General features: G+C 42.3%; 1 protein-coding gene across 3 annotated transcripts in view; it reads left to right on the top strand.

The window, feature by feature from the left end:
• PITPNM2 (phosphatidylinositol transfer protein membrane associated 2) overlaps positions 1-25706 on the top strand; it is a 122247-nt gene that overhangs the window by 52716 nt on the left and 43825 nt on the right. For all 3 annotated transcript variants that reach the window (XM_075718130.1, XM_075718129.1, XM_075718128.1), the window contains exons 2-5: positions 1536-1709; positions 18399-18613; positions 20216-20337; positions 22047-22280. In XM_075718130.1, the coding sequence (XP_075574245.1) occupies positions 1632-1709; positions 18399-18613; positions 20216-20337; positions 22047-22280 (649 nt within the window). In that variant the 5' untranslated portion in view covers positions 1536-1631. The remainder of the gene's footprint in view (positions 1-1535; positions 1710-18398; positions 18614-20215; positions 20338-22046; positions 22281-25706) is intronic.

The following is a 25706-nucleotide window of genomic DNA, read 5'->3' as shown; positions in this document are numbered from 1 at the left end:
GCAGCGTGGGGGCTGCGTGCCTGGGTTGGGCAAACTCTTCGGCTGGGATGCGGTGAGCAGTGCCCCTGCGTAAATTCAGCAGTGGGTCAGGTCTGATGCGAGACGGAGATGTTGCAGTGCCCTTTGAGTCCTACGCAGATTAGAAGTCAGTAGACTTGGGTTATAAGTACTGGATTTTGTCCCTGGCTGCTCTGTGACCATGGGCATGTGTTTTAACCTCTCTGAACCTTGTAAAATGCTGATGAAGTGCTGTGCAAACACCGAGGAGCACTGAGGCCTGTTGATAGCACAGTGATTTCCTGGTTCCTGGACCACAGTTTAATCCACTAGATAAGTTGGTTGTCTTTATTCTGGTTTTTTTTTTTCCCCCAGGCATAGAGTTTGGGGCTGGTTTAGCTCCAGCAGCTGTATCTGAAGACTTCCAATAAGCAGGCACAGGCAGAAGGGTGGATTTTGGTGATGAGAGGGAACCAGGTGGGTGCTTTGTGTGCTGCAGGAGCAGTCATCAGATCCTGCTGAGGCTGATTTAGCCTGGTAGCAGCCAGCTTTACTTCTTGTGTCCTCTCTTCCTCACCAGGCATGTTGGAACTAGATGATCTTTAAGGTCCTTCCAACCCAAAACATTCTATGTTTGTTTTTTTTTTTTTATTCCTTCCTTAGATGATTTTGTTGCCTTTATCCGCAGCCCATAGGGAGTCTCAAGAATATTTGAAAAGTTACTGCTTTAACTCTTGATGTAGTAAATGCTGTATTCCCTGTATTCTTCAGCAATAATTTCATTAAATTGCCTCGAACCAGGGTATGATGGGATTTTTTTGATGTTGCAGTCTGATCTTTGGCTGTATTCTTGTGCAGTGGGAGTGTAAAAATGAGTCTGGCATTGGCATCAGTGGCAGGAGGATTTTGCCTGTAGACAACATTGGAGGTGAAAGAGAAGGAATCCTACCAAGACAGTAATTCAGGATAAAGCAGGGAAGAAAAGTGTGTTTCTGCTGTCTTCATTGTTAGAATCCAAATGACTCTCTTCATCATGGTGTTACTGAAGGCTGAGGAAGTCTAATTATTGCTTTTTTTTGCTGCTGAGTGAATGTGTGAGGAGAAAACCTGATACCTTTGAGTGGATGCATCTCTGGCGTGTTGCTGACATTGGAGAGATACTTTATTGTCTAGCAACAGAAGGTCTGCCTATTCATTTTGAGGTTTTGTCACATCTCTTCCATGGAGATGCTATTGCATATGAAAGTCTGATTGATACGGTGGCAAAGGTCAGGAGGGTAATAGCTTTGATGGTATCCCCTGAAGCAAATCAAAATTCTTCTAAAAGATTCTGTTCAATTTGATACCAAGGGTCTGGTAGCACTCCAGGGATTCTTCTCTCTGCTATTAAGCTTATTGCTATTACAAAAATTAATGTTTGCATGTTGGTTGTTTGTTGTTTGTTTTTTTTTTTAAATAGGATGTTCTCCAATAAGAATGGAAAATAACTGCTTCTCTCTCTTCCCCCCCCCTTCTCTCTCTCTGTCACTCTGTTTCAGGGATCCTCAATGCATTTGCTTGCCATTATTTAAGGAGCCTTTACTAAAAGCTTCTGGATTGTGTTTCTGAGCGGACAAAAGATTTTTGTATTCAAAATGCTCATAAAGGAATATCGTATTCCTCTTCCGATGAGTGTGGAAGAATATCGAATTGCGCAGCTGTACATGATACAGGTCAGTAATGTTTCAGCCCGTGCGGATGGGTGCAGGTGAACAGAGGGCTTTGTGTGGAAGAGTGGAGTACCGCTGCAGAACTAGACGTTTTAAATTTGAGGTTTGCTGCGTGCTTATGAAGGAGCAGGGGGGAAATGTAATACAGACTTCTGTTTATGACTTCTCTTCTCCTTAAATTAGAGAACCTCTGTTTGACCTACCTGGAGAAACAACAGCTCAGGGGTAGTCTATTCCTATGGAAAAAAAACACTGAGCCCAAGTGTGTGGGTACCTACCTGGAAGTGATCAAGCTGTAGGGCTTGAGCAGCCACTGCTTCCCCCTTGGGCTGTGGTTACTGGTCATGCCAGTTCCAGCTGAAAACTGAAGGCTTGTGCTCTTTTGTTGGGAAGAAACAGTCTAGTATAAATTTGAGACGGTAAACCGAAGGCATAACTTTGAATTGGGGAGGGGAATATCTATATGTAATGGGAATATCTATATGTAATATTTCTTTGCTTATATACCACTATGAAACAGATACTAATCAGTTTAGGCATAAAACTTAGATTATTTTTAATAGGCTTCTGAATACTGATGGGAATTTTTGTTGAATTCCATGTCTTCAATAAAGCAGTTAATTAAAATGTTGGGGTTTTGTAACTCAAATCCTCTGTGCCCATATTCTCCCAGTGCTTGAAATCCAACCAGGAGCATTTTTAAAAGGAAATGAATCTGAAGTGTTATTTCATTGTCCCACGCTTTAAATAAAATTTAATTTTGCTCATCCAGCAAAACATACATCTAATATTGAGTTTGCAGTAGAGCTCTGCTTTCTGTGGCAGGATGAAGCAATGCTAGAAAAATCTGCTTTGGCTTAAAACCTAAAATGAATTAAGGGAAGAAAAAAAAAAAAAAACCAAACCCCAAAAACCAAAGCAAAAGCACAACTCCCCCATTTCTCCCCTGACTGTATTCCTTTAAGGACTCATGCACTTGGACTTGACTGTTAAAACAGTGTATGGTGTGTGTTTTCCAGTAATAATAGTCAAATTCCTTTTCTGACACAAATGTATCATCTTTGTGTGTTTAACCTAAATGTTAGTATAAACAACCAAACGTTTTTCTTAGGTGGCTTCATTTTTCTTTTCCTGACACTGTGGCTGCTTTGAGTATTGTTTTAATTATTTTGTTACAACTTTTGCTTCCAAATTTGGCTCAGCTGTTCTGAATAAAGAGCTGGTTGATGGAAGCAGTGTATTAACTATGCAGAACTTGTCAGTGAGCAGCAGAGCATACAGGAGAATGATCTGATTAAGAAGGAGGAGCCCACCTGATATAATGGAGGGTGAATCGTTAACTGGGGAGTGTCTGCAGGGACCTCCTGTGAGATGTGGAGAACTTGGTCAGGGAGCTAAATTTGCTATTCACTTTCAGAATTTAAAATATTTCTTTTTATTTCTTTAATGCAGAAGACTGGATTCCACTTTGTTCACTTGACAGAGATTTGGGCCAAATCTTGATGTCAAAGGACTAAATAAGCCGTGAGGGTTTCATGCAAGGGGAAGTGTTCACTGGCCCAGGAAACTACTCAAGAAACTACACCTCTGAGTTGCCATCCAGTCCTGCTTCAGACCTGCTTTAATTTTCTAGTGCATTGATATGCAGTAAAGTAAGGTTTCCTCTGAGATCAGGTGCAATAGCTGGTGTCAAGTCAGGTCTCTGATCTCCCTCCACTTACTCGGAGCAGGGGAGTAAGGTGGAAACACCGAATACTAATAATCACCGTTTTTTACCAAGGTGGACAGGCTGCCTTTAATTAACCCAGAAAAGGAACACATATAATTTTGTATATGTTTGATAAATAGCCCAAGATCCAGGTGAGCTAGAGAAGTGCATGACAAGCAAGTGACTTTACTGCATTATGTGTATGAGTAGCACAAGAGGAAAAGTTAGCCATGCTTTCTATTGAAAATACTAGTCTCAGCTCAAATTTGAAAAAAAAAAAAAAAAAAAAAAGAAATATCAAAACCAGGAAACCCACTTAGGGTAGAATGTGGAGTTTATATTCTGTTTCTTAGTGTTTGGTAGTGATCTGCTTCAACTCTTCCTGAAACTGGTGGAAAGATTCCTGCCAACTTCAATGGGAGCTTTTCCTAGACCTTGATATCAAATGTCCTTTTTCTTCAGTTTGATTTAAAAGTGGAGGTTTTGTCTTTGAGACAGGCACTGGGGAGAGAGCAGTGGGGAGCATGACTTCTGTTCTTTTCAGGGAATGAGCAAGTGCTTCATGTCTGCGTCTTTATTTTTCCTGTGAAATGTGTAAGGAGGCCACAGGAAAAGCAAGTTCTGTGTGTTGAACCCCCTTAGGGGAACAAGCTGAGATACCTGTATAAAACAGCAGTGTAGAGGCATTTCTTAGAAATCTTTGGCTGAAACGTAGAACAGAATGATTTAAAGTAGTTCCTGGGGAGAAGAGCGATTTTTAAAAGCAAAAGGTTCATTCCAAAGATATTTGTTGTGTACAGTATGGTGTCATTATTGCAGGAGACACTAGTCAGCCTGGTCCTGTAACAAGCAGTGTTCCAACAGTGTAAAGAGGAGATGTCACAATTATTACTCAAGGGTTTTAGAGAGCCTTAAGCATGTACTTGAAGTTGATCACTCACTTAACTCCAAGCTCATGAGTGAAGATCCCCATTAGACTCCAAACCAGTTGGTATAAAGTTGCCCTTTTAAGAGCAGTCGGGTAATTTCCCTAGATTCCAGTATCCTCCAAGTGAAAGTTTTCCAAAAGGACCTTCTCACCTGAGGGATGAAGCAACTGGCCCATGCGGTTGCTCTGGGAATCCTTTCTGTGGAAGTAGAGCCTCAAAGCCGTGTGGCCAGGGATGTTCAGACTCAAGCTGTACTACTGCGGTCACTTTTCAAAGATGATTTCATGGAGGTTTTCGCTTTGCAGTGGGAGGTCCTTTCATCTCCTCTCATGAGAGAACAGTCCCTCCTTTTTAGAAGTCTTAACAAAAATTTCCACCAGATTTGATGTAAGCAGCATCATGCCCAAGTGGCAAAGGATCCTTCCATTAAACCGGGACAGGCTGTACTCATATTTACTGTTTACTGGATGGGAGAATTAAAACTGTGCAGTATATAATCCAGCATCTCTGTTGGTTCTCTGCGCCACTAGGCAGGCGAGGCATGCAATAAATCATTGTGTGTGTGCCCACGTTGCTCTGTAATTCCTCTTATACTTAAAGTTCTCCAGGCTGCCATATAAAGCTGTGAAAACTGAGGTGAGTGGCCTGCTGCTTTGCTTTTTAATTACCTTTTTTTTTTTTTTTTAATTTGAGGGTGGGGGGGAAGGGAGCAACAAGTCTTTTAAGTGTTGCTTTCTGCTAGCTTCTGAAATATTATCTACAGAGACAGCGGTTTTAGTACTTTAAGTAGCACTTAAATTCTTCCATAAATAAGTTAATTTTACATTACAGCAAAGGGCTTAATGTACCCTTGACTTGCTTGAAGCCTAGCAGATCTGAACGGAATTGTTTTTCTCTATTAAATTTTAGGCTATCAATATCCATAGTTTCATGGGAAACCTCTCATGCAGTGTTGTCGTGTTCAGGTTGGGAGTCCTTGCTGCATTAGCTGCAGAACAGTTAGGTCTTAGTTCTTCTATATGCACAAGGGTTTTTTTTCATCGTTGCTGAGTTTTTGTCGCTTTTGCTATCCGAGTTAAAACATACTAATTTTTATATCTAAGCTCAGAACCAATGATCTTCCTTCCTACTGTGACCTGGTTTTATTCTGGTGCATAAAACTGGCAAAATATTTCAAAACAGTGAAATTGTTCTTTGTACCTCTTTTCTAAACAATAATTTTGTAGTGTAACTTCTTCCTAAAATCTGTACACATGTTTAAAAGCCTGTGCTGCTTCCAAGGGTGAGAGATCTCTAGATAAACTTGACCTTAAGAGTTGCCACAGGACTGGAAGAGCTGCAGTTTGATCTGGGGAAGCTGCAGGCTCCTATCCTAACACAAGCAGAAAGCAACTAGAGATGAGTGCTGAAATTAGTTTCATGAAGCACCAACTGTTTATGGAGGGGACAGTTGTAAGTACCTGTAAGGATTTCTTTCTTCCTGTAGAAATGCTGAACCGAGGACTCTGTCCTGGATGTCTCCTCTGACTCTGCACATCGCACCAAAAGCACATGCAATATTTCTGTCTCTGCGAGGACTTTGGAGCTTCTCAGGCACAAAGGATAGGACTGTTCCGTGTTACACATCAGATGGATCTTATTAAAAATCTTAATTCTTTCTCTTCTAAGTGTCCTGCATATTTGTGTGTCTACAGCTATCCCTTCCTGTAACACTTGCTTCCTTTTCTTGTGTGTTTAGGGGACCTACCTTTCTGTATGCCTCCCCCTCACCCCAGAAACAATGCACGCTTTAATGTTAAGTCTCTATCTCATAAAAGCTTGTATTCCAAGATCTGAATGTGTTTGTCAGAAAGATCAGTATGTTATTAGCCAAAGGTCAGTCCATTTATCATCTTAATACCGTTCATTACTGCGGTTCCATATGCCATGAGATTCCGAGAGACTGTTGCCCTTCTGACCGTTACATAAGACGGGAGAATTCCTCTTGTTATTAAATCTTATTTTTATATCGGTGTGCATGGCTTACTTTCTCTGTTGTAAATAACTCTGGTCCTCATTTTCTCCATGCAGTTTTCTCTGAGTACTTGTGACCTTCCTCCAAAGATAGTGTACTTTAAAAATATTCTTCTGGACCTAGTGATTGCCTTTTGAGGATGAGACATTTTAAGGTGCTGCGTCATCCTTACAAGCTAATAATGTTAATACTTTGTCATTCAGCACTTGGAGGGTCCGCACTGGGGAAGGACTCTGGCCCTGGATTTGAGGCAATCTGTTAAAGATAACCCATCTGCTCGGCACTGTCTGCTGAACTTGGGCAGGATCCTGGGAATTGAGGGCTCTACTCATCTTTTAACATGAGCCTCTCTTCTACAGTCCCTCAGAGCTTTGCATTTATTGCCTTCCCTGAAAAATCAGAGCGTGTTTCCAAGCATCTGCGGTGTGCTGTACTTGCCTGTCGTGACTGCTGATGGAGTACCCTGAGTCACTTCCCTCCTTTCCAAAGGATCATGGTTTTGTCTGTCATCTCAGTCTCCAGGCCCCTGCACTGTCCGGCTTTCTCCTTCGTTTGTGTGTGGCTCTCATAGCACCTTTGAGAACAGACTTAAGAAACGTGCTTGGTGGTGGTAATTCTTGAGGCCATGTCCTGATATCTGGGTGCAAAAGTCGGGTCCCTTAACCTGTTAGCTACACTTAGCAATTGCCAGCAGGCTCAGCAGATGGTGGAAGATTGATTGAGTGGGGGAAAACAAACTAACCCTTCATCTGTGGACACTGAAGAACAGGGTGGCTGATTATTTTTGTTTTGTTTGCAGATGCCTTGGCCATCTGGACAGATAGACGTATGTGCTTTAATTTTAAAGGCAGGTGACACTGCTGACAGCTCCAAAGACCCTGAAAGATTCACAAGTCTAAAAGCAAAAGCCTGGTTTGAAGCCTTTCCGCCAATTCCTATGCTGCAGCATTCAAAACCTGTGACTTCTATGTTCTCTCTTCTTCCTCTGTTTTTCATAACCTTGTCTTTGTGATCACAAGGGCTTGCATCCTTTTGAAAGAGGAGAGCAAGACACTCGCAGTTGCTTGGCTTTGAGAACAAGGGCCATACAGGTATGTTCAGTGCTACCAGGCTTGCAGTCTAACTTGCGCAGTAGACAGCGACAGCCATACAGGTTAGCATTTGGGGAAAACATACAGAAATACCAAACATCTTTTTTGCGTTTATTTTTTTCCTTGTTTTGTAGCTGTTATCATGGAACAGTTCTTAAATCGTCTGTTATTCCATACCTGGTAAAAAACCGATTTATTTTAGAGTAGTGAACTATGTTGCCTTGACAGTTCACATGCTCTCTAACAAAACTGAGTGAAGCTGAGATAAGGTTATAACACAAAAAATATTTTAAACTTCAGATTTGTGCTGCTTTTAATACAGGATGCAGTACTGACAATCCTACTGAGCTTGTGGCTGTCAAAAATCCTTTTTCCTTCTTTATTCTTATAAAAGAAAATTTCTGACCTGTCTACCTCTGGACAAAATCTTGACTGTTGACCCAGCTTAGGTTCTCACTTTCAAATACCTGAAGGCGAGTAATGAATTAAGTATTAGGAAAACTGCAGGGATTTCCTTAAGCCAGTCCTCCAGTATTTTATCAGACAGCCTGTTGCTAGTGAATGGTTGCATTGGGTTCCTAAAATCTAAGGGATGTAGTCAGAGGACCAGAATTGATCCAGAACACCCCGAGTTGAAATTTTGTCTCTGACTCACAACATAATAATGGGCAACTTGCTTTACCTTCCTTTAAACTAGGGACAGTAATTCTCACAGACAGTGTCTGTGGAATAGTTAATACAGTGAAAAATCTGTTTAAAGACAGGGAAGGAAATACTCAAGGTAAGATTAAATACTGAGCTGGAAGTGTAGTAGACGTTTTGAAAGATGAAGCATGTGGGGTAAACAAGTTTGAGATATCTCCATAATAAAGTGATTCCTAATTCATGTGCTTCTGGCACATCCAGCCCTGGCTCCGTAGGAGTGTGACTGGGCGTCTTTGTAAGGCCGGGTGATTAATGAGTGGCCATGAGAACGGTTCTCTTAATGCTGTAAATTATTTATAGTTCTGCACAATTGATTGTCCCCAAAATATCCTGGTTTTATACAAACAGCTTCATTAATATCTAGACCTGATTCTAAATAATGCAGTGCATACAACATTTGTACAAATTGATGCTGCAGATATTTCTGCTCTGCCTTGCGAGAGTCTGCTGCTGACAACCTGTCCTGCCTTTGACTTTTAGGCCTTTTTTTAGGAATGTGTTTTACCTTACAAGAAAAGCAGCCAAGAACGATGGTGCTGCAGATGCGGCGCAGGTAACCTGCACTTGCTCGGGTGAGAATGGTCCCTTCTTCAGGGCCTTCTGCCTGCGTAGCTTTGCTCTGCTTCTGCTGGCTGGGAGTCTTGCAGGATTTGGGGCTGGAAACCCGGGGGAGGAGGTTCTTGCAGCTGCAAAGGGCTGTGACCCCCACCTCAGACAGCTCTCAGGAGAGTGAAGGGGTGGCAGGAACAGACCTGGGATCTCCTGGACACTAACGTACCTTCTGTCATAAAGCAGCTCTACATGTGCTTCTCTCCAAGAAGATGATCCTTCACGGGTGACATCCTCTTCTCTCTCCTTGTGTGCTTAATATCTCCTTGGAGGCAGCATTACACGGTGATTGAAGCACTGGACAGAAGGCCAGCAATTCCTGTGTGATAATCCTAGTTCTTGCTTGGTGAACTTTAGGGAAGAGCCCCATGATATACTTGCTGCAGACAGGGGTGTGATCAGATTGCAGCTCCCTGCAGAGCTGGGAAGGACCCAAGGGGGAACCCTCCTGGAAATTGCAGTTATGCATCAGTAGGTTGGGAAGATAGAAACTAAGTACTTTATGGTTACTATAAAAATCTTCTTCCTAATAAGCTAATGTGGTTGGATATCCTCAGTGAAACCAGACTATTGTGAGGGGGAAGGACAAAAGGTACTTGGCTGTCCTGATGGCTCTGAGCGTAACCCCCAAGCTACAGAGTGTGTAGGACAGCCCCACTCCTGCTGAGACTGAGTCGCTGGGATTCCTGATCTGCCAGGAGGGTGCATCGCTTCCAAACCCAAGTGTTGGGCAGGGACGTGAAGGTGGTTCGTTGATCTGTAAAGTGAGTGGATCTGGAGGAGACTGTGCTCTTGGTCAGCAAAGCCTTAGGTCTCTGTGAAGTGTCTCCATATCGATGGAGCTGTCCTCTTTGGCCATCTGATACAGCAGCCTGGAAGGTGGCAGTCTTTTCATGGCATTGTGACTAGGTTTCTGCCAGGATGGGGAGCCTTCTGATTTCCCTACACACATGTACTTTACATCTCTCTCTCTCTCTCTCTCTCTCTCTCTCTCTTATATTTTAGGACTCCTTTTGTTTGTTTTCGACTGGATGGTAGGAACACTTAAGACCAGGTTTTATGTTCAGCTGGAGAAGCCCCGGTGTTTGGGGGAAGGGATATTGCCTAGATGGAACAAAGCACTGCGCATTGCCCAGCCGTTGATCAAACCTAGGAGGAGGATGTTTAAAACAGCTGCTCTTTTGCCTTTATTAATAAAGCCATTGATGAGGAACAGATTTCTTTCCCTTCTCCCCAGGGTTTCAGGTCATTCCTACATCTACAGTGCAATGAGGCTTGGAGTCGAAGTGCTATTGTAAAGCTTCATGTTCTGATCATTATCTTGTTGACTCAAACTAACCTTCCTTTGCCAAATGAGTATTGACACTGGCCCTTCATGTATTATTTTTTTTTAACAGCACTAATTGGATTAAAATAATTGTCATGCGTGAAGGATGCATGTTAGAGCGCAAAGGGCACACGGAAACCTCAGCTGTGGGCACCATGGTTACTAGTGACATCACTTGGTTTGCTGTTAACAGTAATGATTCGTGTGCAGTGCTGAAGCCTGAGTGAAGGTGGCCTAAGCTAAACCCAGAGGATTGCTGATGCAGTCCCATTGCCATGGAAACAGATGTTGCAGCTTAAAGTTGCCTGCATTTGTAATGTGATGCACATGGCGTAAACAAAAACGTGGTCCTGTGGTGTCCACAATTTCTGAAAGGTCATGAATAGTGTTACTGGAGAGAATAGGAAATCCCATTGCAGTTGGACTTGGTTTCCCATTAAGGTAGTGCCAACTTAACTGCGCACAGTGAGATATAGTAAGCTTTGCATTTGAGTAACAAGAACAAAACTCATAAGTCCCTTACTGTCCTCCAGCAACTTTGTTGTCGAAGGACTGTCAGTCCAACTTGATGTGAATTTGTTTCTGATTTGTACCTTACAAAGTGCAGGCTCAAAAGTACTGTTAAAACCGATCGCTGGGGTGGCAGGGTTCCTAGCTCCTACCTATCTTTAACATTGTCTTTCCAATGTAACCAGTAAGACTGCACTCAACTCCTGCAAAACAGGAGTAGAAAAGCTTTTCTGCCTTCTGTGTTTGAGGACTGTTTTGCTGTATTTTGATAAAGGTCCCTGCTTAAGCCCAGTGAAGAAGAATGCTGCATCATGGATGCTGAAATGGGGCTTGAAAGATCTGGGTACTAGATGTAGCCCTGCCAGCAGCTCTGTGTCTTCAGGTTACTTTCTCCCCCTTCAAAACAGCGGTCTCTTGTCGATTCCATCCTCTTCAATGTGAGAGGACTTGGCTATTCTGACTGGCACAAAAGCCTTTGACAGCAAGAAGTTGTGTGTGCTGTTCTACTTCAGCACTCTACTGCATTAACAACAGTAAGGGTGATTTTTATTTTTAATTTAATTCATATAACTTCCTGTTTGCTCTTAGAACATGTTATGCACTGATAAAATTACATTGGTTTTGATCTGATCAGAGTTTTCCTTCTTGGCTTCTGTAACAGTGGAATTGTACCATCTCCTCCACTCCCTTCTTTCACACTGAAAAAAGCTTTTTGCTCAGGTATCACCCTGATTACAGTGGTATAATTTTAATTGTGTGTTTCAGGTCTTTTGACACACATTTTGAAAAGAAAAAAACAACAAAAAACAGCTTGGGAAGCATGACTACTGTACTTTTAGAGTAAACCAACATTTTGTTTTCATAGACAAAGACCTGTTTTTTGATAACCTGCAGTAAATACTGACTATGAATGGTGCCTGGTCTATCAGATATCTGTATCAGCAGACAGAAGGTTGTCGGTGGTGAAAGCAGATTGCTCGTAATGAATTAGATGTCAGTTCAAATGCTGAGAAAGGAGTGGTTAACAGAACACAGAGCTGAGTCATACCACAGCAAGAGACAGCTGAAGATAGAACGGATACACCCATGTGCATGCACATCGTCCCTGTACATGTTATCCATGTACAAAAATCCTATGCTAGGAAAATGTGTTAAGAATAAACCATGCATTAGTTTCAGGACCTCTTGGTATTTTCCAATACCTCTGTCATTGGCTTTCTGGTTTTAGGTGCTGTTTAATTCTGGCTTGCAGCAGCTATGGCTGAAACTGTGCATCTGTTGTCATGCTGGTTTATTTGTGGTGTTTGAATGCTAGTATCACCACGATAAGCCTTGATACGTGGCTGAGGCTAACAGGCTGCTTTGCTTTTTATAATCTCCCAGCATTTCTGTAAAAGGCTGTCCTGTGCAACGCACCAGTCACAGTAAGTGGTACCTTCTTCATACATGCAGCTTCTGCTCTCGCACAGTGCCTGCAGGTGGGAGATGATGATGGCTGGTAGGCAGCTGCCTGGAGCACATTGAGGAAGGCAGCTGGTGATGGGAAGAAGGCAATGCTTTGGAAAATCAATTAGAAGAGTGAAATCTCTGTCAGCCTAAATAATGTCCAACTGGAGATAGTTGGGATATTTTTCCTTTAATGTATGGAAGAGACTGAAAAGAAGTGGTTTATTCCTCTTCCAGCCTAAATTTTGCTACTCAATCCTTTAGGAACCTTTGTACTTCCTTTCTAAAACTGAACAGAAAAACAATTTAAGAATAGCTCTGATTAGTGAAACCAGGTCTTAAAAGCTATCCAATGATGGCAGGAGTCATCCATCCTAAGCAGCTTCAGGCATTTTGTTTTCTGGTGGCTTGTGTGAGGCAATTTAGGCTTCCTCTGGTTCCCAAAGGACAGGTCTGTTTCTGGGGACTTAATTGGCATTTGTGGTAGCCTTAGCATCCAAAACAGTAAAAAAATAGTAACTGGCCATAGAGAATGTTTTCTCAGCCTCCCTTGCCACAACAGTATGAGTAAGTATGTTAGCAGGATCCTCTTGGGGATTATTTGCTGTCATGTTCTTGTTCAGTGGTTACATAGATGCCTCTGCTGTCATCATTAATTGAAACCATCAACCAGCTGTAAACTTCTTGTATCCATATCTGTGTCTAAATGGGATAAAAAAATCCCAAGACTTCAGTGTTATTTTAATAGATTCTCCCAGAAGAGTTTGTCTGGACTATCAAAATACCCTGTTGCCAAATGGGAGCTGGAGGAAGAAAAAAAAAAAAAAATAATCTTCTGGTTATTGTTTCCAGACAATGATTTGTGTCTCATCATTCATGGACAATAGGTCTACTGAGCATAGTGCTGTCAATCTTTGTAATTTGAATAATCTCAAATCAAAACTCTCATGAGTCGTCGAAGTAAGCCACTGGTACTGTGTAAATACATTGCTGTAATGCACCGAGAAACTTCATCATGAAGCTAAAGCACATCAACCTTTTGTAATGACTGTCTAACTTATTTAGATTGAGGGGTTGTACTGTAAACAATAATCAGTGGTAAACAAGGTAAGATTATAGCTATAATCTATTTTTAAAAGCTAGAACAATGCCTGGATTGTCTATTATCGCCATGCAGCCTACCCTGTCTTTACTGTTCTCTGCTGTACCATTGCAGTGCTCAAAGTACTAAGTTACAATAAAAACTTTACGAGAAACTAAACCACTGACCCATTTGCAGCGCTGCTGTAGGCTTTGCAGAGACTCTCTGTGTAGGGACCTGAGCCCATGTGCAGCCTGTGCTGTACTCCTGGGCTGAAACACAAGGAGAAGGACTCTGTTAGTTTAGGATAATATTATTCTTGGTGTTGTTCTGAGCATTACTGCATTGGTTGGTGGGGTTGGGGTTGTTTTTTCTTCTAATTCACCAAAAGCAAGACACTACAAGGCAAGTTGAATTTCCACAGCCTGACTTCTATATTTCTCTAGCTCATACGGTAAGGTGTATCTTAGCTGGTTTATCCAACGTTATGCATTCTTGTTCTGTGAATGTTGTTCTTCCAGCTGTAGTGAGACTCTTCAAATTGTTGGGGTTTCTATTAGCGTCAGCCATCATTCCTTTACTGAGCTGTACCCCACTGGAAAAACACGAGTTGGGTTTAGTCACCTGGTCCCACTCAGCTGTGCCAGGACAAGCTTGCAGGAGTAAGGCTTTGCAAAATGTGCCCCATGTTGTTAGCTGATAGTGAGGCACATTTCTGACTGGGAAAGGGGATGGAGGATCTAAGAACTGATCAACCCATCTTTGCTAGTGGAAGGCTTTGTTTACAGACGTTTTTCTCCTGTTCTGAAGGGCAGATGATAAATAGGGTTAGGCTAGCCCAATGTTTAGATGACATTCATGGGAATTATTCATCTGTGATTGTTTTGGTGAGGTCATGTGCTGTGTCCCATGCTATGCTGCTGTGCCAAGAGATTTATTTTAATAGAAGCCTTTAAGTAACTGGCATTCTTGCTAATCATGGTGCATCTGCTTCTCTGGGTTCCCTGTTATGAGTAATTTAATGCTATTACTTTAGCTAGAGGGGATCTGTGTCACCATCTGTCCTGGAAAGCTATTGATGGGGCTGTGCAGAACATGGAGTGTCATCAAGCAGAAGAGAGGGACTTCTAAAGGGATGACTGGATTTCCTGTTGTAATACAATATAAGATGGTTTACTGTGATTACAGCTTAGATAACTTGCATATAAAGGCTGTTAGCTACCCTTTAATTTTGTTAGGGACCATTCCTCAGATATTTATATAGAGGGAAGATACTGTTGTCAGTTAGTAGCAAGTAGTAATAATGCAGGTAATCTGCTCCAATGAAGTCTCTGCTTCTCATAGGGCCATGGGTCTATGAGGCTGAAACCTTCAAGACTGACCCTAAAACGCCTGCACATCTGCCACTCCCAGCAGACAGATATTCTTTGGAGAGGGCTTGCCAGACGCTTTTCAAGCCAAATGCTTTCCTAATCGATGGTTATTTTTTAATTGTTGTTTACAGACCACTTCCTTGTAACAAGCCCTCTCCATGCTGTAGCTGAGTCACCGTAGACATGAAGAGGCTATATGGTTGAAAAGCAAATTGCTCTTCACTTCCATAAGTGGTGTACTTTCACAGTAGCACTTACGTGCAGAGTATCATCCTGGTCTCTTAAATGTGTGTGGCTGATGTCTTTATTTTTATTGTCTGAGAAATGTATCTTCTTTTTGTCTTTGTGACTGGTTAGTAATTGTACTGTTCACCATCTAACCTGACTTTTTTTGGTTCTTCTTGACCTCGCTGTGGCTTGTTGCCTTCTCGGCAAGCTAACTGGTAAGTATGAGATCGTGCAGGGCTGGGAAGCAGCTTTGTGTGGATTTATCATGTGGAGTTTTTCTTTGATCGTACTATCCTTCCCAGTGATAAATTATGTTGTGTTTTGAGTGTAAATTGGCCTGACTCAAAAGTTCTGCCTCAAAAGATAGTTTGAGGTATAAACTTTGCAGCTCTAATTTTTTTTTTTTTTTTGGGTCATGCAGAGGTGGAGCTCTTATTTCACATTCATCTAAGAAAATGTTCTTGCTGTTCCTTGTCATATTTTATGTAGATAAGTGACAAGCAGCAGGAATGTGTAGAGCCAAAATTTGCTTAAGGCTTGCAACTGGGTGAAAGTTGGTCATCTGCAAAGGCTAAAGGAGGAAGCATGCCCTGCTTTCAGAATAGGGTTCCTGGTCTCCTGCACATGCATAGAAGTGAATAAAATAACTAGAAGTCAGAAGCGGGATGTGAACTGACTTCCTCAAAGAGTCTCAGTTAACTTGGTTTTTCCTTTCTTCCTTCCCTCGCAAAGTGTTGGGACCATAACACCATGCCACCCATCATATCTCCCATGATCAGACAGCTCTGTCTGAGAAGCTGAGTGTTAGCGTTACCAGGTCATGTGGAAAAGCTGCTTATGGAAGTATTCATGTAAAGAAAAAATTGGCCGATACTGCAGGTTCACCAGGGTTCTAGCTATAGGATGAGAACCAGGCAGTTCATCTTCATGCGGAGAGATTTTTGTCAAAACTGGCTAAATGGCGGAAAGAAAAGTGGAGAATGTTAGTGTTAGCTGTGTGTCCGGGCTATCGCAACTGCTGGGCTTCAAACCAGAAAGGTTTGAGCAGAGGTCCTACTGAGCCTGGATCAGGCCCTATAGTTATGAAAGAATTGGAGTTTGTTTTTCTGAACTGCTTCAGATGTAAACCATTGCTTCTTGTGTTGAAATAAAAAAGATAGATTCCTCAATTGAAACCTGTGCAGAGACTAAGGGTGTTTCATCCCCAAAGATGGGTAATACTGATGAGGGCATGGATCAGAACAGTTCCATTTAGGGGCTGAGGGCATAGGCAAGTGTCTGTGTCCTGTTCACCCCAGCTTGCATCTTCCTCTCATGGAGAAGTCACAGTTCAGGAGACCAGGCTTTGCTTTGAATGCTTGTCTTTAGTCTTCTCAGATGGATCAAGTTAGGGAGAAACCTCCTGCTTTGGCCCATCTTCAATCCATCAGGAAATGCAACAGAAGAAAACAGAGGTGTTTGGGGAACTGTATTAAGCAAGGGTGACATGGTATTGTAGGGTGGGGTGCCAGGGGCTTCGACAAAAGGAAACATATTGCAGGAGAGCTCCCTGGCTGCTGCTGATCTGTTTGATGGGAGCTGAAGTCAGAATCAGCAGCACAGGATCTTGAACCTTCAAACTTATGGTTATGGAAGCAGCTGGCCCCTTGCATGGCTCTCTGAGGAGCTTCAAGAGGTGGAGAGCTATAAGTGGAAGGCAAGACGCAAGGCATAGCTCAGATGTAGCTCTGAAAGGAAGAGTATGTAATTGCATTCTGAGAAGGATAAACACCCCCTCTAGGCTTTCTATTTTCATATCAACCATGGCGATTAAAACAAAATAAATCTTCAGTGTTTTGGTTTTCTAATTCAATACAAGCATTTGTAAATCTGGGGACCCAGTTCTGTGTAGGTCCAGCTTGGCACAGTCCTAGGAGGTGCTGAGTCCACTTGGTGCTGTGGATTTCTTTTGAAATTGAAAAACTCCTAAATATGTTCTGGTCCCAAATGAGGACTTGCGGATTTGACTGGAATTGCTGGTAATCGTACAATCTAGAATGGAGTTTTAAATCCATCTGATGTATGATTCTACATGCAATAACTTGGCACGAAGAGAACCTGTCTTTCCTCTGCTTATGATTTCCATGTGCTTCTGCCATATAATAAAACTCTAGATCTCCATAATTTGTATCAACTGTTCAGAGCAGATGCTGTGCTATTATTCTGTCTAACATACTTGCTATCCCTGCTGGGTTACTGCCTTTTCCGAGACCTTTGAATTAGCCAGATTTTTGGGGTCATCAAGATTATTTAATGTTATTGTCATAAATATTTGTACAGGACTTGGTCAGTGCTTATATAAGAACTGACAGACAGTAATTTGTTTTAAGAGGATGTGTGTTTTAATGAACTGCCAGCTGAATGTTAGAAATAAACTGTAAAAAAGTGCCTTTCTTTTGCAGGACTATTGCAGTTTGTGGGGTGGGGAAAAAAAAAAGACTATTTAAATTGTCAGTTACTTAGATTTGTCAGCTACAGCTGTTTAAATTTAAAATCACTTGAGAGTTCTTTAAAAAGAGGACTGTTTACTTCTAAATAGCTGTTTTGGCTTATCATCCTGTCCTCAAAAGATGAGAAGCTGATGTCTTGCATCCTATTAATCATTTTCTGTTAAACCATGTTATCCTTTGAATTGTTTGTATGCCAAAAATGAGAAGTTGTTATTGTGTTATATTTCACAGTTGGTTCTTGTATAAAATTCCATTTTTTTTTTTTCTTATTTCCAAAGTACTGTGCTCTCAAATACAAACAATAAACTCAAAATACTAGCAATATGAATCTGTTGTTTGGAAATGATGAAGGTTATACATCATCCAATCTGCTGAAATGTGTTAGAAATGAATAAATATTTGGTTTGCCTCTAGCTCTTTTTAGAAGCACTGAAATTAGTATTTTTTTATTGAAGGAATTTTTGCCAGGTTTCTCAATGAGGGACAATACTACAAATAAGCCAAAATATGGAGGCTGCCAGGGGGTGCTGTGTGCATTCTGGCAAACTTGGGTTGTTTCTTCTAAATATCTTAATTAGCAGAGCATAGTCTCCAAGCTGTTCTTGGAGAGCTGCTGCCATGTCAGACCACAAGCAACGAGCCCCCAAATCCTGTGGTTTAAGGTCATAAAAGAGTCTTCAGTGCTGTGATGTTGCACAGAGTGTGTGTATGATTCTTCATGCTGATACAACGCTACAAGAATGTGCCAAGTCGGACAAACTCCCCTTCGCCGTGTCATCTGCTGATGTGCAAGAGTGTCACGCTGTTGGGCGGTTCGCAGCTGGAGCCAAGGTTTAGTGCACTCTCGGGAAGAGCGACGTGTAACCTCTTGTAGGAGCACGAATTGATGTGTCATTAGGTCTCCATTCAAACTGTCTCTTAGTGTCCAAATCCAGATTTTTACAGGCTCCCGGATAAATCTGATCTCTGTTCCTGTGTTGGCCAGATGAGTCTCTAAACCTTTACTTTATGATGTCTAAGTTTGGTAATCTTACTGCCAGGGTGCTGCTACAGCTCTGCTGTCTGTGTGAAGCACTGCTCAACAGGAGTCCTAGAAACCATCCCCAACGTTCACGTGCTTTGAGACCTTGGTATGTACAGCGCAGGGGAAGGATTAACTATGTGATATATTTTCCCTTTCAGAAAAAGAGCAGAGAGGAGACATGCGGGGAAGGCAGCGGAGTAGAGATCCTGGAGAACAGGCCATACATGGATGGACCAGGAGGCAATGGGCAGTATACTCACAAAGTGTACCACATTGGTATGCACATACCCAGCTGGTTTCGGTCAATATTGCCTAAGGCAGCTCTGCGAGTCGAAGAGGAATCGTGGAATGCATATCCTTATACAAGGACAAGGTAAAACGTCTCCAAATGTCCAGAGCTGTTTCCCCTACTTTAGAGACAGGATTTGATGTCGCTCTGTGTGGCAGTGGCATCTCTTCCATATCCTGTAATATCCTTTAGAGAAACTGGGGTCAAGTCCTAAAATTCTTACACAGTGCTTAATCTCAGGAGTGCAAGTGTTGCCTGAGCTGACTGCGTATGTACTTGAGAATTTGTGGCTGGTTGCTCTAAAATGTGAGCTGTTTTGTTCATCAAAGCGTGGGAAATCTTGAATGGTTTTTATTTAGTCTTGCATCCTGCACTGCATGTTCTACTTGATGTTGCAGATATCTGCTAGCTCAGTGAAGTTACAAATTTACACAGCAATGGGACACTGTCAAGTAAGACAGGATTCACTTGTTCTAGCGGGGGGAAGAAATCTTAAATCTGGTGCTCTTTTTCTGGGAATTATCTTACTGTCATTTAGCTAGAAAATAATAGATCTACATCCTATGGTTTTCACCCCGAGAAGGGAAGAGCACCAGAGACTCTGAGGAGCCCTTTGGGATCTCATTTTGGCTGATTTTGGATGGAAGGGCTTCAGATACCGTGGAATAAATAGCCTGTATGCCAGTTACTCTGGTTTAGAGCGTTTGCCCTTTTCCAGGTTTACAAGTCACATAATGCTGTTATCTTTCAAAATAAAAAGGCTTTAATGAATATTTTGATTTTTATCAAAAATCCAGAAAAGTTTCATAGTTCTGTTTTGGCTGCCCCCTGCAAGTAACATTAGTCTGGGGAGAGGTGGGGAAGTCAGTGTCTGCATCCGGGCAGTTGCTCGTGACTAAATATAATGGAGCTGTTGCAGGTGATTAAAGTCCACTTCCAGTCTCTTTTTATCTATTCTCTTCAAATGCCTGTGAGTCAATAAGTTGGCCAGGAAACCTGGCCCTGTGCAGAATCGGTCCATATTTTATTCTGCCACAGATTCTAGGCAAGAGCTCTGCTTTTCTCCTGGTAGAGATGCATTTCCAGGGCATCCTTGTGTTAGTATCTGCTTCATACCTGCAAGGATGACTTAACTTGTTAGTATAGCAGACCTGAAAGTTATCTCCTTGCTGAAAATTGCTCCTTTAAAAACAGTCTGTCCTGATAATCTTCTCCTGGAGGAGACATTGTCAAATTAAATTGCAGGGTTTTGTCAGTGTCTCTGCAAAGTGACACAACTTGGTGGTCCCCTCGGGCTTTCTGCTTGCTTGTTGCCAGCTGGGAAGTTGTTTCTTGGTCAGTGGGGGTGCCCAATCTCCAGTAATGGCGTGGAGTGCATTGGTATCTTCTCACCTGTAATCCATGTAACACCTCATGGGGAGCACACCCCTTTGCTGTGCGCTTGGGGTTTTACTAAACCAGAGCTATTCCAGTGAAGCCACATGTCCGAGGCAAGCTCCTGTCTTAAGAAGTTATTAAAGAAAATCTCTTTACTCTGTACAGTTGGTATTTTAAGCATATCTGAAGTAAAGCATGAGTGAAGGCTGGCTTGGATTTGAGGCTGATTTTGTACATCTTAGGAAAGTATTTTCTCTGCTTTCCAAGCTGAGTGGGATTTACTCTAAGCTGCATTGTTCTCATTTTCAGGTATACATGCCCTTTTGTGGAGAAGTTCTCTATTGATATTGAGACATACTACAAAACTGATCCAGGCGAGCATGTCAATGTGTTCAACCTTTCTGCTGCAGAAAAAAGACAAACCGTTCTAGGTGAATGGCCTTTTTCTTTTACTTTTTCCTTTATTCTGCTTTTTTTTTCTATGTAAAGGATTTTGCTTGGTATGTCCCACCTGCCTGTCCCTCCTCCCCCTAAACACACGTTCACCCCTGTTGGTGTCAGGCTGCAGGATAGGGTTACATCCAGTAGAGCGAGGACACTTGAGTTCTCTTCTAGGCTTGACGTAAATCACATGGAAATAATTTGAATCCCCTGTCTGTAAAATGAAGCTGATGCTTTTCCCTGTCTTATTTGTGCAGCTCCTGAGGGGAGTAAGACATCTAATGATTTTGGGGGTAATAAGTAGAAATAGCCATAGAAGAGGAAAATATTGCTGTATAATTGTGTAGCTCTTTCACATAAATGAAAATCATTCCTATCTGCATTTCTGAAATATGAAGGTGTGTTTCGTTTTTGCTTCCAATCCTCTTAGTCTTGCTCTTGTGCAGGTTAACGCTTCAGCTTCGCAGCTGTCTTTGGGAGATTGGGTTAATGAATCTTATATATGTAAGAATTTAATGAGAAAAGGCAAAAGGGAACGTCTTAAAAAGGCAGAGAATGGCAAGTGTCATAGCGATTCCTCTGCCTTGCTGTCCATCGTGGTCCATGCCATGGCATTTGCCGGAGACCTGACTGCGTGGCAGGGAGTGCCGGCAGTTACAGCCATGCAGGACTGAAGCATCCCTTGCTCTGTAGCTGCTGAGTGGAGAAGTGTTGAGCTTGGGCTGACTTCTGGCAGTCCCATGCTGCGCGACGCGCGGCCGGAGCTCCGGGGAAGGACATCTAGTGGCTGCTCCAGCTCCTTGAGCGCTGCTGACGTGCGGGACATGGCAGTAACCCTGTGCAATTTTACTTGAGTGTGACTTCATCTAGACTTCTTCGTTTTGAACTTGAGTTTGCCTGTCCTCATTCCTAAGCCTACCTGATTGGGCTTTCAGTACTGAGCAAATTGACTTGAGTCATGCTGCCTCACTGAGAAGTGTCAGAAGAGCTGTTGTTTCTTGGGAAGTGCGATCTTGCCCTTCAATCCAAACTTCAGATGCTGCTGCTGAGGTCTGGGGTGGGGGTTGCAGATCTTTAAAATATGCTCATTCACTCCTCTCCCATTGCAGTTTCCACTTCCTCATTGTTGAGGTGTTAATTAGGACAATTTGAACTTACGTTAAACTTTCTGCCTTGTGTAGAACTGGCGTAACGGTAGCATGTGAGAAGTTACCGTAACCTCACTTGATGGACTCCAAAGATAAGACGTTCAGTGGGTAGCATCTTTTCCATAACAGTGCTAAGAAAGGGCAGGTGTATTTAACAGTCTCAGACGAGACAGAGCTGTAGCACTCTGAGTGATATTAGAAAAGTTGAAAGATGGAATGTGCAAAAGATCTTTTTGGAGCTAGAAAGATAGAGTGAGCAGATCTGCCAGAGTGCTATGGATCTGCAGTCACTGTGGGCAAAAACATCTATTTGGAGCAAAGCCTCTGTTTGCTGGAACTGTGCGTACTAGTTCCTCTGGCAGAGCTGATCGCTGCTCAGCAGCAATGTATAAACAATTTAAATATCAGTTGTTTAAGTGTAAGTAAAAAGAAACTAAATTGCTGTAATGCTTCTGGTACTTACTAAAACAGAAATAACCCCTGAACAATGGTATTCTCTTCTTTTGTTCAGGAAAAGGAAATGTCTAACTGCTTCTATTCTCTTTCTATAGATCCTATTGATATTGTTAAAGATCCTATCCCTCCACATGAATACAAAGCTGAGGAGGATCCAAAGCTGTATAAATCAGTGAAGACTAAAAGAGGCCCCCTCTCAGAAGACTGGATTCAAGAGTACAAGAACAACCCCGGGAAATGCCCCATCATGTGTGCATATAAACTGTGTAAAGTCGAGTTCAGATACTGGGGGATGCAGTCAAAAATCGAGCGGTTTATCCATGATGTTGGTGAGCATTTATAGTCTTGCAAAGTTCACTGTCAACTCCTTAATGTTGTTTCTGAATTGAAACACAAAGGTGAGGTATATGCAATGTATCATATCCCAAGACATGTCTGTGAATTGATTCTCAGATCTGATTACTCTTTTTGTAGAGCTGTGGATCAGTTCAGAAAAAGTCATGGTATTCTGTCACTTGTAATTGTGGTATGTGTGAATCCAAACCACATGTAGCCACTGAAAGGGTTTCAAGTCCTGTGTAGGCAAGTACTTGCTTTCTCTTTTTTTTTTTTCTTTTTTTTTTAGATAAGGATCTGTCTGTTAACTTTTCCAGATCATTCTCAGTGTCTGCCAGTTTTCTTTATTGTGAACAAAACCCTCAAGGGCTACTCAAAGAAATGAGCTTCACTTGTGAGTCCTAAGTGGTTCCAGAAAACCACTCCCTGGAGTGTCCCTAGCTTCTACCTGCTTTGTGGCAGGGCTGGTGGGTCTCTGTGTGGTCATATATCTCTGTCTTCCGGGCTGCGGTGTTCAGGGCTCCCCACCTTGCTGTGCTATGACCCACCATGGGTCACTGACAGCTCTTAGTTATGAGTAAATGTGCTGCTGTGATGCAGCATTCTTAGGTCAATGCTTTTAAGGAGGTATTGTTTGTGTCCCAGAAGTAACCAAGTGGAGACAGTCCAGGTGGTAGCAGTGCTGGCAGTAATTTGTTCTTTGCAGAAAATCTATAACACAACTGATACAATTTCTGAGCCTTGCCACAAGAGACAGGGTCTATGGCCAGGTGGAAAACTTAAAGAATGTTTTAAAAAAGCATTCCCATTTCAAAAAAAAGTACAGAGCTATGGCTGTCCTCTGGCAAAGAAAAGGCCAAAGAAAGGCTGTGTAAAGGATGCTACCTGCTTTCTGTACACAGTAAATCCTCATACACAGTAAATCCTCCTACAACACCTCTACAGCTGTCCTTTCTATATGCAAAGCTTCTTTGAAGTGCCTGATGCTAGCATAAGTAATTTTACAGCTTTTTTCAGTCGTACTGTGCTCCTGAGAGCTAGTGTGGAAACACTGATAGAGCAGTGGAGAACAGTGTACGCTGCTCTCTGAATAGTCACAGGCTGCTTTCTTAAAGCTCCTTTGGTTTTACTTTACCCCAGAGGGAAGTTTTTACCTGTTATAGGCTGTATTACAAGTGGCTCTCTGCAATGAACTCCCTTGGCATTTCAGTGGCATGGGTTAATTTAGTGTATACTGCAAAACATGGGGGCAGAATGACAACTCCATTGTATCTGTTAAATGAAAAAGAAGCATGTGACTCTTCCAGTTGTTCAGAGGTGTTTGGCATAGATTAAACTGTGGTCCCTTAGAAATGTTTCTTTTGTATTTCATGAAAGATTGCCTGCCTTTTTCCTCTTGATTGAGGCTTTGCAGAGAGCCGAGCCAGCTCATTGTCTGCCTTTCAAAAGCCTTTCCACTGTGTTATAATGATGGCAAATACTGTTTTTCAAAGTGGTTAAGATGCATAAAATCAGAAAAGTCTTTAAGGCGACACAAAGTTGAGTGAGTGAAAAGTGAAAGCAAAAGCTTTGGGTGTCTACAGAAGATGTGTAGCCTTCCCCTGCAATGGGATAGCCATGGGGAAGCCATTAGTGAGTGGGAAAAGTGCCATAGCACGTGTATGAAAGACAGCAAGGTACGAGGATGTTTAAGTTGGAAAGGTTGGGCTACAGCATGACTGACCAGGCTTACATGCTGATCCCAGTTTTGAGGTTTCAACTGGTGACCAAAAGCAGATGGAGACCTTTGTGCATTGTGCAGCTGATGGTGGACCAAGCTTTCAAGTGTCAGAGATGTTCTTGTGGTCCAGCCTCTCCTTGACATTTTTCTCCTGGTTTCTCTGTTCCCAGCTCCTGCAAATTTGTTTCTTGGGGTGTTAGCGTGCTCTGTGCGGGAGTTAGCGCACTCTGTGCAGGGTCACCTAGCCAGCAAGAAAACAAAGGCAGAAGCCAAGAGCGGGATCCAAACTCTGCCCAAGGAGGGGAGCAGTACTTAGTGGTGCAAACTAAAATTAGAGAATGGGCTGAAAGAAGAACACATCTGAGTTTAGTGATGGATGGATTGTGATATGTAGAAAGGCTACTGAGCGCAGAGGGAGTAGCTCTGGGGGATGGTGTTGAAATGTTCTCAGTCTTACTGAGTGCAACAGCCATTTTTTCTGATGACTAATTGGCCAGTTACTCAGTGCTTTGACAGCCTGAGACACAGACTAAAATTGTGGGCTATTAGTCTACTTGGCTGTAATATTTGTATGCTTTTTTACTCCTTTCCCATAGAATTTAAGTTTAATTGGACTGGCACTGCATAATGTTCTGCTCCCACTTGCTTCCTAATGGTGCATGTGGGCTACAATTCTTTTGTTGTTAAACAAGTGTGTTGACTGTGTATGGGCTATTGATTATAGACTACGGCAAAGTGTGTTCCCATCCCAGTAACCGGAGCTTTGTCTAAGCCACTGTGTCTTAGGCTAAATATACCCAAATTGTTGCACAGTGATGAAGTGGAAGTGGTTTTAGAAAGCTCTTTTGCAGAACTTTTGCTTCACTAAAGCACTCAAATGAGAAAGTTCATCCAGAAGGGCACTGCCCGTTGGGGCCTACAGGTAGAGTTTTGTCTTTTCAAGGGTAGGCAGGTTGCAGTTAGCGTGATGTGGATGTGACCGCAGGCTTTTCTTTGTGAGTGGCCTGAGCAAGGGAGGGTAGGGAAGCAAGCAGATATAACTGCAGGTTGCCTTTGATCGGATACATTCAGACAACCAGAACTGTACTGAGAAGGTTATGGGATTTGTTGTGACTATCAAGGAAATAGTGTCGCACAGGGAAAATCAGGCATCCTTTATCTGCTGCCAGGAAATTATGAGAGTGCACATTATAAAATGCTTTAGGATGTTGCCACTGGGTACATAGTTGATGGGTATCTGAACAGTTGCTTTATATGGATAGTTGAGGGGGTTTGGGGCAGGATTTGATGGTGGGTTTTTTGATTTGTTTTGGGTTTTTGTACTGAGGTTTTGTTACATTTGCTACTTCTACTTCATGTTGAAAAACAAACCCAGAACTATAGACAAAAGCTTTTTTAATTCAGTTAGAGTCCTCTCTGTCCTGGCTTGTCTCATGGTCATTTACACTTCCTTTTGTAAGATTAAGTTCAACACCATAATCTGCACGCAAATCATTTACAAGAGTCAGCACCTCATGGATTCGACCAGTCTCTGAGTTGTTGAGGTGGTGAGTTGAAAAGCAAGTGATTTAAATGTTTGCACCCTGCTAGACTCTTCACAGATGATCTTTCTGCACAACACAGCAGGAAATGTTATAATTAAATCAACGCAACGATGATGGGTACTTCTGAACTCAATCTGCATGTGTTCATTTGTGCA

Source organism: Pelecanus crispus, chromosome 11, assembly GCF_030463565.1.
Source record: "Pelecanus crispus isolate bPelCri1 chromosome 11, bPelCri1.pri, whole genome shotgun sequence".
Taxonomy (NCBI): domain Eukaryota; kingdom Metazoa; phylum Chordata; class Aves; order Pelecaniformes; family Pelecanidae; genus Pelecanus; species Pelecanus crispus.
This window is presented reverse-complemented; position numbering and strand designations above follow the sequence as displayed.